Source organism: Hylobates moloch, unplaced genomic scaffold (assembly GCF_009828535.3).
Source record: "Hylobates moloch isolate HMO894 unplaced genomic scaffold, HMol_V3 SCAFFOLD_1, whole genome shotgun sequence".
Taxonomy (NCBI): Eukaryota; Metazoa; Chordata; class Mammalia; order Primates; family Hylobatidae; genus Hylobates; species Hylobates moloch.
In genome coordinates this window covers 108278227-108295052 of record NW_026652276.1, presented here as the reverse complement: position 1 = coordinate 108295052, position 16826 = coordinate 108278227, and the positions used below count along the sequence as shown (strand labels likewise).

Below are 16826 nucleotides of genomic sequence, written 5' to 3'. Positions count from 1 at the left end.
AAATAAGAATGAAGCCCTTTTCAGCAAAAGTATTTGCCTAAACATGGATGGATATTATTTCAAATGTTTTTGAAACCAAGGAAACTTCTGTTTCTTTCTTTAAAAAAAACCTCTTAATTTTCAAGTCTCAGTTTGACTCACAGCCTTTTCAGTATTCTGTGGCCTCTTTTGCCATATAGTTTGGACAGACTTTGCTTGAAGTCTCCAAGCAAGAAAAATGGAAGCCCTCCCTTCTTATTGGAAATTGATAGGGGAGGCTTGGCACAGTGTCTCATGCCTGTAATGCCAACACTTGGGAAGCCGACACAAGAGGATCACTTGAGGCCAGGAGTTTGAGACCAGCCTGGGCAACATAGTGAGACGCTATCTCTAGGGAAAAAAAAATAGCTGAGCATAGTATTGCACGCCTGTAGTCCCAGCTACTCAGGAGGCTGAGGCAGGAGGATCACTTGAGCCCAGGAGCTTGAGGTTGCAGTGAGTCATGATCTTGATCATTAAAGAAGAGTCTTGTCAAATTGTTCAATAGTTAGGGTATTATCACCTGTCTACTTTCCTACTTTTGGTGACTGTCTCTTCTTTGGTGACTGTGTCTTCTAAAATGAAAACACAGTACCAATCCCTAAGTATACATCTGTCAATAACTTACAGCACATTTCAAACAATATTACTGCTGTTTCTAAACATTCCTTTTTTTTTGTTTTTAGCATGATCTGTTGTTGCCTGCGTTCATATAATTTCTGTCTTGGAAAATTATTGAAGCTACCAAATATTTGCAGCTATATTTAGATATAGACTTTAGATTATAAATATATGACAGAGACTCTTTACTGGGCCTTTTGGATGCAAGACCTCAGGGATATATGATACGTGTTATGAGCCTTAGCCAAACTCTGACTTCCCTGTGGCTGATAACTTCTGTTACCTATACTTTAATGGTGGGGTCCGGTTAGTGACCAGGCGTAATATCTCACTGAATACAAGGCCGTAGTCAGAATCTTGGGGTTGTAGGACTAGACAAGCAGAAATCTCTTTATTTAATAGATGTCACTCCTGTTGAAATTCTCCAGATACGACTGAAGGGAGTTGGCAAGTAGCCAAGAAAAATGTGGTGGAAAGGGTGTAAGAAGGGAGATGTCAATGCCATGAACATTTGGCAAAGTCGATCAGAAGAGGGTTTTTCTACACATGTTTTCTGCCGATCCTGAAATCAAAACTGAATACCATGCATCTTTTCCCTTAAAAAAAAAAAAAAAAAGGAGTACAGTGGGTTGGCACATGTGAATGGCTCCTGATATGAGACTCTGTATGCTTTCTAGCAAATGCTGAAACAAATTCCAGTGGACCTTTAATGTATATGGGAATCTTATGTCTGTGTTCCCTCGTGTGTCTGTGTTTGTGTGTGCTCGTGTCTGGGGGAGGGGGGTCATAAGGCAGGGTGCTTAAATGCTTTGTTGCATTATGTTAATTCCTCGGCAGTGCAATCAAATTCATGTCGTAATTAAAGCTGTCAGTTGGAAGGCAAGCCAATCGCCACGAAAACACAGCATAACAAATGAAGTGAAATGATTCTGCGTGTAGCTATACAATGCTTCGCCAGGCATGAAATTAAATAAGTAATTTGATGTTGACATCAGAAATTGAAATGATACCCACTGTTCCCTCATTCAGTCAGACCTGCATAAACAATAGCCAGAACAAATATGCACAACAAAGCCCTCTTCTCCACCCAGCTCCCCAAGTAATGTACAATATATATGCAAAATGAGCATAACAGAGCTTTCCGAGACCTGAAGGATGTAATTTTCTTTGGTATACAATAAGATGATATGTATGTGGGGGTAGGGAAGTAGGTTTGGTGGGAGTACTTCTCTTTCTGGGATAAAATACATTTGCAGGAAGGGAAAGAAATGAAATAAACAAATCCCGTGATCTCTCTGAGTAATTCATCCTAAAATGAGTTTACTTCCCAGGGGCATGACTCCAAGCTGGTAGAGACCTAACTTGGCTTTTGCTTTCTTCTGCTGCTGCATGGAGGGCTGTGGGTGCTGGAAACAGGTGATGCTGTCGTATGGCTAGTCACTGGTATGAGAAGTTGTCTCCATGACTACTGTGGATCTCCCTCCATACCATTTATGGGATTAAGAATGCAGCAAGATTTTAAAAAACTGAGTCCAGTGAGCAGGATCACACATCTATGGTGCTTCATTCCCATGAGCTTATGTGAAACACTGAGATGAAGAAAGTTTTGCTTTAGGAGCTGCATTTAGGAATGCCCTGAAGCATACTGTTCTTGTTTGATGTAGATATAGTTACAGTACCATATTTCCTCGTCAAAGAGCTTAGCATCAAGAAGAATCACATCTGCTGTATTTTTACAGATGTCAAATTCTCCTGAGCCATTTTTCTTATACATAATCCATCCATTCATTTGTTTATACATTCATTCAATAAGTCCTTATTAAATGCATCATGTGTGCAAGTCATTGTGTGAAGCTCTAAGAAGCAATGATGAATAAGCCAGATGGTTACTGCTATCTGAAGTTTCCAGAGTAGGGGGCAGGACATGTAGGCAGAAGAGCTAGCAGTGAACAAAGTAACTGTTGCATCGGGGCAGAGGTCATTTTGCTCCTGGGAAGGTGTAACACCCAACCCAGGCTCATCAGGGAAGAGGCCTGGCTGGTGCAGGGATGCTTAGCTGCGACCTGCAGACCTATTCAGCATTTGCTTCATCTTCATTTCAAGCTTAATCACAAAGAGGAAGAGGATGCTAAAAATTAAATAGTTTATAAAGAGAGGTTTTAGGAGAAAAAAAGAAACAAAAATCAGAATCTCAGGCAAGTTTAAAATACATTTTTTTTGGCTTCTTTTCCCAAACAAGTGATGCCCTGCATTCCTTTCAGAATTAACATTTTTAAGTTCCCTGTGTGTCAGAACTATGACAGCCTAAACTGATAATTCTTGTGACTTAAACCCTTCAGAAAAATGGTGCTTTTCACGGCTCCTCTTGGCCCACACATTCTTTGCATTTTAGTCTACTAATTATGTTTACAAAATGTCTCATTTTTGAAAAGCACTGTGTGTGTACTAACTGGTGCCTTTAGGGAATAAACTGGCAAGTAGGTCACACACTGGAAAAGTCATCCAAACCCACTGGGCTTTTTATTTTCAAGTCAGTCTGGGCTTTTTCCTCTTGCCTGCCCCTTTGCGGCCACAAAACTGAGTAGCTTGAGACCAGGGCATTGAATGTCAGCAAGTCAGGGAGGCAAGCTGATGCATGTCTGTTTAGTCTCAGTGCAGGGCGAAATGCCATCATTAATTCATTACCCAGCTGCCTGTCAAATAAATTGGCAATTACATCCACCGCAGAAGCTTGGAATTCAGTAAATAGCACGTTAGCATCTCTGAGTTGTTGAGAGATGTAAAGGGGAAAATTAAGCAACATGTTGTTTGTATCAGTAGCAGATGACAAGGGGCAGCATACACTGGTGATGTGATGTAGTGATGAAAAGCCTGCAAAGGGCTGGTAATGAGCTGTGTGGATTGGAACGTGTTAAAAACCATTGCTGATTTTCCACTTTTGTCTTTATGCTTTATTGCAGAGTTCAGCTCCTTCCAGCTTGGGAACAGGCTACTTCGTAAGTCTATCTCAACTTCCGCATATGTGCCTTGCATTGGCATTGATTTCCTTCTATAATGAATGCTCATTGGGATATGAAAAAAAAATCTGAGAATTTCTCTCTTAGTCCTAAAGAGCAGACTGATTTCCATTCTTTATTAGGAATTGTTTTATTTTTAGAAGACATAGCCTGCTGGGCCCTAGGGATCTTAAGTAAGTCCGAGGTATATACCTGGTTCCTAACACCCAGGACATTAGCTCCTTACCTGGCCATGTAAGGAGATACAGGGAACCCTGATTAGCTCGTGCCACCATTTCTCCACAATTACTTTTTTAGTAAGAAGTGTCATGTGGGGGATGGAATTCAGGTTATGCATTGAGATAACTGATTTCTTGAAGAACATCTCTTCATATACAATGAGTTACAATGAGTTGCCTTTTTTTGGTGGGGAGGACAGGGAATGGAGATGGTATTTTTTAATGAATGTTTTCCCTCACAGTCTGGGTAGCTTGCCTTTAGGTTTTTCTTTCAGCAATAATTAAAATAATATACTTATTTTTGCTAAAATGCAAAGTTTATTTCTGAACCTTATTCTCTGTCCTATGGGAAAGATGGCACTGGGGTGACCCTTCAGGGATTATCACAATATTGTGATAATCATGAATCTAAAATTCATTCTCAAACAGCAGTTGTCACTTCATTATATTTATTTATAGTGAAATTCTCCTTTCTGGATTTAGTGATCCTTTTCAAGATACAAATGAAAAAGAGTGACAAATAAGCATTATTTGTACAATAGGATAACATGTCAATGTAGAAGTCTGTTGTGATACTTAAAGGAACCTAATTGGTGTTCTGAGTGATGAACACTGATACAGTCATGCCTCAGTATTTTCTGAGAAAATAGTGAAATCATGAAAATCAAATGAAGTGGGAAATAATTACTAATTCACTTTAGTTGCTTTTAACTTTTCTCTCCAGTGCTAATTACTCTGGTTTTCTTCTGCCCATGTATTTCTCTCAATACATTTACATTAAATGTATGGAAACTAGCATCATTTCATTAATAAATGAGTATTTTCCAAGCTTAGCAAAAGTGGCATTTTCTAGATGTTGACTTTTTTTTGGTCTTAATCTATAATAGGAGAAAAAGTATAAGGATGATTTGGACCTGCTTAATACAGTTAGCACACTTACCCTTGCTCCTACTTATTGTGGCTGAATATTTATGCTAACAGAAACAAGCAGGAACAAGCAGGATACATTCAGTATCCTGCTTCAGCAGTCGAAATAACAGACGTAGCCCCATCTGGCATCTCTTCACACCAGGCTGGATGTAGGTTGAGATGCTGGAAGTAAAATCTGGAGACTGCGATATCTATTCTCCATCCGAAAGCTAAAGCCTCCCCCTTTGCTTTCTTCAGCAGAAAGAAGGCCAAAGCCACTACGTTAGTCCTTGATCACTTCTGTACTGAACATACTAGTATTTTTTTTTATTGTCAGTAGGATCACCCTGAAAGAAGAAAGTCATTTCTAGAAACATTGAGATTTTCGTTATGCTTTTTGCAGTTATTTTTCTCTCTAGTTCCAAGAATGGTTATTTTTATTCTCTAATAATATATTCTTATGATTTAAAGAGTCTTTAATTACATGTCTATTAATAAAATGGCTTTTACAGCACATTGGATGAGTATAAAAGTTTTCTCTTATTTTGGTAAAATTGCTGGTAGACTTACTTTGCTTACATAAAAGTCTGTTGTGTTATTAGCTTACATAGAGAAGATACATACCAGATGTATATTCAGCTTTCAACTATGACAAAAATGCCCTGCTAGGATGTGTTTCCAATAATGTGATTGTTATGTTATCAGAGTGCAAAATCCATTGATATTGTTGCCAAGTCCTCATGAAAAGTATCTTCTATTTCAACTTTCTTTCCAATAGTATCACATGTAATAATTTCAGATACTAACTTCCACACTGGTGAGTTTCTTACTTTTAAGTGGAAATGATACGGGCACAGCTTACATTAGTTCTTTGCCAATATTTTATTTACACTGCGCTTTGTGATTTGTGCTGTCATAATAGCTTTTTACTTATGTCTATAAAGAAGGCTCAGCTTCAGGTAAGTGAAATGGTAATTTTTCAAGTCTATCCTTACTCCTCTTCAGCATGTCTTTGAAATGTGGATGGAGGGAAATCACCTGCAGAGTCCAGGAGCTATTAGCGCAATTGAACCATAACATGAATTCTGGTATAAAAAAGCTGAAGGTGCTTTTAACAATCTAGAACCATTTTCTTGAACACTTTCCCAAGCCCCAACTTCACAGTCTTCCTTTGTTTCTATTTTATACTCCTCTAGAGCTTTTGTCAACAGAGGTAAGATGCTGTTCATTGTGTATGTTAATAAAATAGACACCTGAGTATATACATGTACACACACTTAGCCAAAACCAGTATATTTTACTTTCAGTTCTTTTATCTGTAGTGATACATTCAGGGGTTTAAAGGAGAAGCCTTTGTTTTTGATCTGGTTGTATTTGTTTATATCTCCTTGGTTTTGTGTTCCAAAGATGTCTGCTTAGGTCTGTCACTTTTCCAATCCGTTTAGAAGCAGAAGATTTGAGAAATGAGAACAGCAGCTAAAATCAGTATTTACATAAGCATATTGCAAAGAATTCTTAAAGTAGACAAAATAGAGAAGGATTGGAACAAACTTTCTACATTTTTGGGAGCTTTTGAATAATGTGGGTGTTATACACACAGAGAGACACACATATATATTCATTACATACTCATGCCCAGCTCATATTCTAAATATAAATGAAAGTATAGACTAGTTGGAATCGATTTGCTTTTTTTTTTCTTTTTTGGCAAGAGTACTAAAACTTGTTAGAGTGTGTGTAGGATTTTCTTTCTTTTTTTTTTTTTTAAACGTCAATGCAGTGAACACATTTTCTTTTCAATTTAAACGTTTTAGGCTGTATTTTCTCCTTAAACATGTATTTGAGGTTTCATTATGCATAGTGTGTAATTAAGAACTTAGAAGCAGAATGATCTTCTAAGACTACTTGTATGGCCTTGGTCTGGTTATTTTATGTCTCTGAGTCTATTTCCTTATCAATACCTACCTATTAGTGTTGCAAATATTAAATGAGATAAGATATTTAATGAACACAGACTATCACTCTATATTACCAAATAATAAGTACTGCCTTCTGTTATTCACACAATCATGTGTGGTGGAGCAAAGTTGGTCTCATCAGGTGGCTCTGCAATGCTGTGCAAAGTAGGTTTTATAATTTGTACCTGTAGGATAGGAGTATTTTATTCTTATTATATTCTTCTTGTAGCTTTCTCAGAAGCACAGATTTTGTATTTGATCAGTTATATACATTTTGTCTGTAGGTGAACATAAAACAGATAGGGTATTCATCCTCTGTGATTCTATATGAACATGACGATGTTGGAATGAACTGTTCTATTAGCTGTCCACATATTTTGGTTGTTCTCTGTAATTTGTCAGTTAAAGTTACTTGTGTATTTTCTTCCTCAGAAACATTTGAAGCACTTGGAGCTTTTAAAGACTGCTTAGCAGCTTTTAGGATTGGGCTGAGAGGTTAAGGAACACCTGTTCAATATATTCCACTTTTATGAACTTGTATCACATTTGCTACTTTCTGACAAGAAAAAGAAAAATTGATGCCCTAGCACATATGAACACAGTAACTGAAATCAGTAGAATGAGAAGACCAGTGAGAACATTTCATGTTGGCCAGTGGTCTGGTATGTCATCACAGGAAAGATCTGGACTCATTCTTTATAGCATTTGACTCCATGTGGAGTTGAGAGCTACTTTTGGGGCAACTAACCAGCCAGGCAGAACTCGATTCCTGCTGTAAGGGAAGTACAGCCTTACTTTTTTCCAAGTGACATGTTCTGCCTTCTCTGGATAATTTTCAGCCCTCTTCCAGGTTTGAATCTAACTGTCTTAGAACCACAGCCTCAAATAGCTTGTATCCTGCTTTTGTAAACTCCAGTAATTTCTCTTAAGGATTCTCAACTAATAATTTTCATCTTCCTCAATTGGGTCACGTCTAGTAATTGACACACTTTAAAGTTATCAGGGAAAACAACTCACTTCTACTCAGTGATTAAAACTGCCACGTTATATAGTAAAGGGGAATTGTGTAGGTGGTATACATCTTCAAATGGGATTTGTATAATTATTGTTTTCCTGTGCAGTTGAATTACTTAAGTTGTGTAGGTAGTGCTGGTAACAAGCAGTAGGTGCAAAATATTGACCTGTAGCTTTCCATCCAGGGTTATAAAGGTCATAGTGGGAATATTCTTTGCCCCTTTCTAAGTTTTTGACTATAAACCCTTGAAATATCTCCTGTTTCCCTTTGCTGTAATTTGTATAACTTCTTCTTTTTTCTTTTTGACAGGGTCTTACTGTGTCACCCAGGCCATAGTGCAGTGGTGTAGTCACAGCTCACTGCAGCCTCAGCCTTTCTGGGCTCAGGTGATCCTCCCACTTCAGCCTCCCCAGTTTCTGGGAGTAAATGTGCATGCTACCACACCTGCCTAATTTTTGTATTTTTTGTAGAGATGGGGCTCTACCGTGTTGCCAAGACTGGTCTTGAACTCCTAGGCTCAAGCTATCTACCCACCTTGGCCTCCCAAAGTGCTAAGATTACAGGCGTGAGCCACCATGCTTGGCTGTATAACTTCTAAAACTGATTTGGTATTTTGTTTAACCATAGTTGCTTTTTAACCATTTTCCCGTTTCCCCAGATAATACTCACCAGTGGTGCTTGTGGCTGCAACATTTATCTTTATATAACTGCCAGAAAATATCTTGCTTTTATTATTTTCCCATTGCTCTAGTATATTGACTTTGGAAACAAAAGATGTCATTCTACTTATAGCATTCTATTTTCAGTAGTGGTATTTCCATTTATAAAATATAGTAATTTTTATAAGTGCCACCATGCCCAGCCACTTTTAAATATTTCTGACACATTGTATTCATTTATTTTGTGGGGGTGAATTCTTTTATTAGAACATTCAAATTAATAATTTTGCTTGGTTTGCAAGAAAACTGATGCCATCAAGGAAGATGAAAAGTTACTACGCAAATTTCAACAAAAATTTCTATAATTTATAAATGAGGGCTGGGCACGGTGGCTCATGCCTATAATCCAGCATTTTGGGAGACTGAGGCGGGTGGATCACTTGAGGTCAGGAGTTCGAGACCAGCCTGGCCAACATGGTGAATCCCCATCTCTCTACCAAAAATGCCAAAATTATCTGGGCATGGTGGCATGCACCTGTAATCCCAGCTGCTCGGGAGGCTGAGGCAGGAGAATCACTTGAACCTGGGAGGCAGAGGTTGCAGTGAGACAGGATGGTGCCATTGCACTCCAGCCTGGGCAACAAGAGCGAGATCTCAAAAAAAAAAAAAGGAAAAAAATTTATAAATGAAGTTGAAAATTCAGTTTTTTATTTAATAATCCCAGTCTCAGATGCCCTTTCATTCTTTGAATTTGCATATCTCTGTAAGATTTCTCTTTCAAAATTTTCTGGTTGTCTTATATATAATACCTTATATAAGCTGATCTAGCAGTGGCTAGATAGGATCAGATTCAGGTTTGGATTTTGGCAAGGATGCCTCATAGATCATGTTGTATGCTTCAATTAGGAGCCACATATTTAGTTCTTTATTTTTATTAATGTTAACAGCCATTGATTAGACCCAGTGTTCATTAGGAGCTGCAAAATGGTGATATTGCAGTTCCATCATTCTGTAAAGAGAAACATCTACGTTAACTACAGGTATTTGGTTATCCTGAGGTACAGTTAACACACTGTATTTAAATAAGAGGGTTTGAGCTCTCCAGAGAACCTATCACTATTTTTAAGATTTCTTAGGGGTTTTAGTTTCAGAAGTACAGATACATCAACCTGGTGCCGACGGCAGCTCCATCCAAAGCAGAAGAAATAGTCTTCTTCCCCACTTGCCAGTACTTGCTGTGATGCTAGGAAAGGATTTTGTATAATTCAAGTGTTCATTGATCACCTGTTACGTACTTATATTTAAGATAAATAACATTAAGTATTTTAACACTTCCCCCCGAATAAAGACCCTAATCTTTGTATTTGGTTTTTTTTTTTTTTTTTTTTTGAGACGGAGTCTCACTCTGTCGCCCAGGCTGGAGTGCAGTGGTGCAATCTCAGCTCACTGCAAGCTCCACCTCCTGGGTTCACACCATTCTCCTGCCTCAGCCTCTCCGAGTAGCTGGGACTACAGGTGCCTGCCACCACGCCCAGCTGATTTTTTTGTATTTTTTTTTTTTAGTAGAGTTGGGGTTTCACCGTGGTCTTGATCTCCTGCCCTCGTGATCCGCCCGCCTTGGCCTCCCAAAGTGCTGGGATTACAAGCGTGAGCCACCGTGCCCAGCCTGTATTTGTTAGTAATTAACACTAGGTAAATTAATTTTTGGCCATTATTTATATATTGACAAAAATCTATTATAATGGAAATATTTTTGAAAATCTAGATTTTATCTAGAAATCCATGAATGATATCCAGTTATTATTAGGGCATTTGGACTAATTGATAAAGAGTTGAGTTGGAAAACTACTCTCCAGATGGAGATTTCAATTCATTTTAACTCACAAGTATGACTTAAATATCTACTCTTAGTTCTTAAGTTGCATAATATGTAAGCATGGCCCTCAAGTCAAAGATATGTAGCTGAATTTGAAGCAAAGCAAACTGATTGGTCTATGAGAAGTGTAAGTAGAGCACTTGGAAGTATAAAGGAGGGTCAGTTAAATGTGGCAGGCTTAAATTATGCAGAGCTTGATGGATGTTTAGATAGTCAACAGGAAAGAAAGGGTGGAACAAAGTTTGAGGCAGAGTGAGCAACAAAGACAAGAACACAGAGAAATTGCATAATAGTGTGGATTGAATTGACTGTATGATGTCTCTGGAGAGACACAGGACTTAGGTTGTCAGGGAATGTTGGTTGATTACAGGGAATGTGGGATAAAGCCAGGGAGGTAGTTGGGTGAGTGGGGAAGAGATGGTTTGTAGAGAAGGACGTCAAGTAAAGGATCAATGACTACAATACTCTTACTTGGAATTAGTCGCCAGAAGAGGAGATTCGAATGTAGGAAAATGGTGAGTTTGGAAATTAGAATAGGTAGTTAGAAATTTAAGTGTGTATTTAAGCGTAACTTAAAATCTAGGACATTACCAATGCCTTTGAAGCTACCTGTGTACTGTGCAGAAACATTTGGGCAAATGAAAGTTGTTGCTCTTCCTTATGGGGAAATATTGTCACATTTTTTAACTGTAACCTTCAAAATACTACCCTTAACTGTGTTTTCCTCCTAGTAACAAAACCAGAATCTAAGGTGCGTTCTGATAGACTCCTCCACATGGCACAGATAAACTCTCTAATTTCAAGGGCCTTAGACAGAAAATGTAATTGTATTTCCCATGTCTAATTCTTACCCTTTTTTGGTCATGTTTTTGATCTGTTGACATTTTAATTGAGGGAATAGGATCAGTAAGCCAGGAGCAGACACATCGTGACTAAATGAACAGTACAAGTTAAACTCTGGTGAGAGACATTTAAACATTTGTAGAATCTCTACAATAGGATGACTTTTCCAGCACACCCTGTAGAAATTATCTTCTGCCTACACACTATATTTAACTTCGGCTTCCTCATTCAGTACAAGGGAACTGAGAAATTGGACAAAAAATAATCAGGTGAGAAAAGTTCAGTTGGTGTCTCCAGTTGCAACCAATAATTTTAACCCTTTCATTTTCTCAACATTTAAATGAGGGAATAGGCTGGGCATTTTTAAACATTTGCTATCTACAGGAATCTTTGTCATTGCTGTTGCAAACTCTTTAAGGAGATGAGCAGAAAACTTAGGTGCTACTGTTGGATGTGGGGAAATAGCCCTCAGCTGATATCTGTCTGTCCTCCTAACCTCCATCTCTGGCCTCTCAGATTTAGAGGGAAAAAATTATTTCGGAGAACAAAGATTTAATGAGCCACTAGGCAAGAGAGTGGCTAAAGGACATTAATTTCTAATATTTCAAAATTTATGATTCCAGCTGCCTTACAACTAGATGTCTGCCATGTGCAGCCATTGCTTGTTGCTGGCCTCACTGCCTTTCTTTGCTGTCCTTTGAGCCACAGGAATGCAAGGCCATAGTGCTGCTTAGTCAACACTGTTCTTCACTGTCAACATTGAAAGAAGTCCTGATTTCAATGGAGTGGCCGAGTCTGCTTTTGTTTGAAAGTAATGTATTTTAAAATTCATTATGAACAATAATGCAATTATTCATAATGAATAATGTTTTATATTTGCATCATTCATTTAGGGCTAGTACGTAGAGGTATTGAAGCTGTTGGCTTAGCCTGTTCCATAGCTAGTAGATCCTATTGGACATAGAGATGAAGTGGTAAAGGCTTTAGCACAGTGCATTGACAGTCCCAGAGGGAATGGACAGGTCATTGCCATGGAATTCTGAAAATAATTTTATCTTCATTTTCATCTTTTTTTCTGACATTGGCTTTAAGGAAGGTTGTCTTATCCTTGTTGGAGATTTCCACATTACAGAAATGTTGCATTTGTTGATACGAGCGATGTAAAATGACCCACAGGCAATGTCAATTCCGGAGGTTTACTCTGATTACCCACACAACCCTTATTTTGATAGATTTAACTAGCCTGAAGTTTTATTGACTATCACTCAGAATCTTTCAGATCAGAGAACTCATTCCTTTGCTTAACTACTTAAAAAAAATTTTTGCTGAAATTGTAAATTAGATGCCTCCCAATCCGTTGCATAAGAAACTTATAGCTTGGTGAAACACCAAGAGTATCATTTGAAAAGAAGTTAAAAAACACAACTGGGGCTTGTTAAAGAGGAAAAGTGGTATTTTAACTCCAAGTGTCACATTTTCCTATAGTCAGCTCTAGCAGTAAACAAGAGTTATTGGAGGCTTAGATAGTTTGAGACACTTCACTTATCTCCCAGTACTTGACTTCAGAAGCCAAACATTTAAAATGTGTTTTCCTCATGTAAAAATGTTTATCCATTTAAAATACAATGTCATTTTAACAAAAGCACCCTGGTGACAAGCTGTTTAGACATAGCATAGTTGATAAACTGTCAGGTCCTGTACACATACACTTGAAAGGACCAGCGCAGTAACACAAGGATTGGCATTATAAATCACTGTTAACAAACCTTAATTTGCTTAGTAGGCTAATGAATGATCTCCAATTTTTCTTCAGTAATTAGCTTCGCTAACAGCCATGTCAAAGGGACCTTCCTTATACTGTATTTAATCTCTGCTCTGAAATCTTTGGTGTCTAGTTTGCAGGATGAATAAAAACAAACAAAAAACATTTCAGTCTCCATTGACGACTCCCTGGTAATAAATCCAGATGTAGGGATTGTGGCTGTTTTCAAGTAGAAGCATTGCCAAAGGTGATGACTGTCTATTAGGGCTTATAAACTGTAATATAATCACAGATTTGGAATGGAGTGGTGAAGCCAGATAATTGCAGTGTTTCCTGTCTAAATGTGCTGCTGTGTGTAGTGGCCTCTGATTTTAAGGAGCTGTTAAAAATGCAGCAAACATAACAGCTGTGGTTCCTAGAATACTCCTAATATTTCATATTTTCATCACATCTCATAAAATCTTGCCCAGACCAACAAATGACTGCTTATCTGTACAGCTGGACTGCCTTAGAAGGAAATAAGAGAAAGTCTGAATCATGTAGGTTAGCTTTACAGAGACCCACCAAGAGCTCACCCAAGCCCATGCTGTGCCATATTTCTCTTATTGCTCCTCAGAGTTCTCCCTTTCCATTTTTAGTCCCTAAAGAGAACACTTGCCTCTTACCGTTTGTAAGCAGATCTTATCAATAACTTACTTTTTCCTACCTTTGTGGAAAATAGACCCAACTTTGCCAAGAGAACTTAGGGTTCTATACTGGGCAGAGAAATTCAGGCGAAGTTAATATCTCAACCCAAAATCAAAAAGAGACAAGAAATTTAGTTCTCTCAGAATTTTTTAAAATTAATTTTTAAAATAACTTTGCAATAGAACTAGCTCTGTGATATGAAAACCTGGTTTTTCTGGGAGGAACATTAGTACTAGGACATTCTGAGAAACAAAGGAAGCTAGTGAACCCAAAATGTTCTTTTAATCAGATATTAAACAGCTAAGCATCATGACCAAATGGAAGCCTTAAACTGCATTTGTACAGAAGCATAATAGAGTCACAAGTTGTTTTCGCCTAATTGTTTCTAAATTGCCCACTTTACTAATTTGGTAATTACAGTAGACCTATTATTTTGATTTTACATAGGTCTGGAGTTACAGAACCTCTAGGTCAGAAGGGACTTCAGAAATCACCTTACCCAATCACCAATCTGAGACATAACTCAAAAAGTTCTGTATTATTAGAGTAGGCTGACAATTTGGACTGTGACCTTGCTCATCCTGGATACTGTCCTTCAGTTGTTATAGTTGAAAGTCACATTAATTTTTCTGCCATGCCACAGTGTTTTCTTGATGTCAGTGACTGTTTTCATATGTGATACTGTTACATCTTTTTTATCAAAAAGTCTAATGGATTCTGTCTTAAGAATAGAGCCTTTATTTAAAAATCTCTGTTGAAGCTTGTCATGGTATACTTAGTATACTCGGCTTATCACTTTAACTTATGTAGATTCTGTCATGTAATATATTGTTGTTGCTCTTAGTTCCACATTGGTGAAAATCATCAAGTGCTACAACTATCTTTGTGACAGTTAAATTTTAGTGCTACTAGATTTTACTCATTGCTCTTCTTGTAATGCCCCATGATTTGATATATGCTGACTGAGTGTTACAAGTCCTGTGTATTTCTTTCCATTGATGATTCTTATCTGGAGCTTTAACAGAAATCAGACATTGTTCTTCTGTTTTGGTTATTTATCGACACATCTGGAAAGAGCTTTGAGACAACCTGTAGGCATACTTAACATACTGTACCTTTTTTCTTTGTAGCCATCCTATACAACTGTTTTAAAAAAATTATCTGGACATGGAGAAGTGTGGAACCATTGTTCTGTTACACAATGGCAAAATAATTGACCATTAAAATATACCTGTGATAGACTTAGTTGTGATGTGGATGCATTCATGGTAAGCTTCTCTGAGTTATTCTAATGTATCTGAACAAGCAGTATTATGTAAAAATAGAGGAAAGGATATACTATAAAAGAAATACAGTTTGATACAGTATTTATGTTTTAACAGATACGCTTGAGTACTTTAAATAGATAAATGAAAAAACTTTCTATTATTTGTAGTAGGTCTATGTTATACACAGTAGTGTCCTGAGAAATTCTTGAGTTGTGACATACATATAAATTTTGAATACAGAAGGGATAAGTTCATTTTAGAAATTACTGCAAATTTTGAATTGGTAGAGCCATCAAATTTGTAAAGTTTGGGTCACATTTACTTCTGTGCATTGAGTGTCATTACATTCTGTTTTCTTTAATTTTCAAATGAAGGGTCATACCACGCTTCTCTTTGAAGGGGCGTTTTGGTTTCAGCACATCTATGGGTACGTTGTTAACACTGTCATACCTCCAGTTAAGGAATGGTACACGTTTAGGGGCTGCTTGTTCAAGTCAAGGTGCCAATTATTTCCTGCCTAAGCACTATTTTAGTGAACTCACTTTAGTCTAAAATCACTTGTTATTTATCTCAGAATGTTATTGAACAAGGATAAAATCAATGCAAAGCCAGCTATTTATGTAAATCTTATAAAAGTTTGATTTTCTTTAGATTTTTGTGACTAACAGCATCTCAGTCTTCCTTGGACAGGGGAGTGGTTAGAGTTTGGGTTCCCTAATTTGCACGTCTTACAGCCTAAGCTAAGCCTCAGTGGTTGATACTGAAGTTTTGTGACCCTCATTCAATGTTCAGAGTCTATTATTTTAGTACTTTAGTGGGAAAAAGAATTCTGCTTTGCTTCGTTTCCTACTGTGATATGTATATTGTGTTATTTTCTACTGGGTATGATTTTTGTTATCTTTTTCAGCTTCATTGACCATAATTTTACTTATTTTAATTAACATGGATCTTAATAACAATTTTCTCTCCTGTACATTTGTGTTTGTGACATACTCTTCAGTACATACTTGAATTAAGTAATTTTATTATTTTTCATCTTTCGGCAATATGCTTATTCTTGGTTCATTTACTATTTTACTTACGTATTTTTATTTTCCTTTTCTCTCATCTTCTGTTTTCCAACCTCTACCTCCATTTGGTCCTATAACATGATAAAATTGCAAACATGAGCCTGAATAATAAAGGATTGCTTCACTGATTGCTAAACATATATTATAGTGCTTTAAAACTCATTTCAGGTCATCGTGGTGCCAATTAGTTTGATTATAAGCATTTAAGCTGTCACATAGAAAGCCTTCCACTTCCTAGGGCTTAGTTTCAAATCCTGAAAACTGAATGCTCTATACTTATCTATGTACACAGCTCAATTTTATTATTTTGGAAGAAAGCTATGCCTGTTACAAAGATCACTCGTAATTTCAGAACCTGGTTAAAGCCAGTGTGCAATTTTGGAGCAGAGACACAATTTTATTAAAAAATTTAAAATATGCATGTGTACATATATGTAGGTAAGGACTATCAAAAGAGATGTCAAAACCATCTATTTATTCTCATTTTTGGATACAGTACACATTACCAAATTGTTACAATGTGGTTATTTAAATATCATTTCGGCCAGGCACAATGGTGCATGCTCCTAGTCACAGCTGCTTGGGAGGCTGAGTTGGGAGGTTCATTTTAGCCCAGAAGATCAGTGTTGTAGTGTGTTATAATCATGCCTGTAAACAGCCACTGTACTCCCGCCTAGGCAATATCTCTAAAAAAAAAAAAAAAAAAGTGAAATCATGACTCTCATACATTATACAATTTACATATTTAAAAATTTTATTTAATAATGATGGAAGTAGGCAGATGTTATAACTTTTTCAAAGGTAAACCAAAAGAAAATCCACAGTTATAGATGAGGAATATTGAAATGAGTGTGTAGATGGAGGCAGAACTGGCTTCAAGGAAGTCATCTGAGTCTCTACCTCAC

The 16826-nt window shown here is 37.2% G+C and overlaps 1 protein-coding gene across 2 annotated transcripts in view; it reads left to right on the top strand.

Moving 5' to 3' along the window:
• The window catches only part of AUTS2 (activator of transcription and developmental regulator AUTS2), a 1229496-nt gene that overhangs the window by 557955 nt on the left and 654715 nt on the right, over positions 1-16826 (top strand). For both annotated transcript variants that reach the window (XM_032757630.2, XM_032757612.2), the window contains exon 4: positions 3600-3635. In XM_032757630.2, the coding sequence (XP_032613521.1) occupies positions 3600-3635 (36 nt within the window). The remainder of the gene's footprint in view (positions 1-3599; positions 3636-16826) is intronic.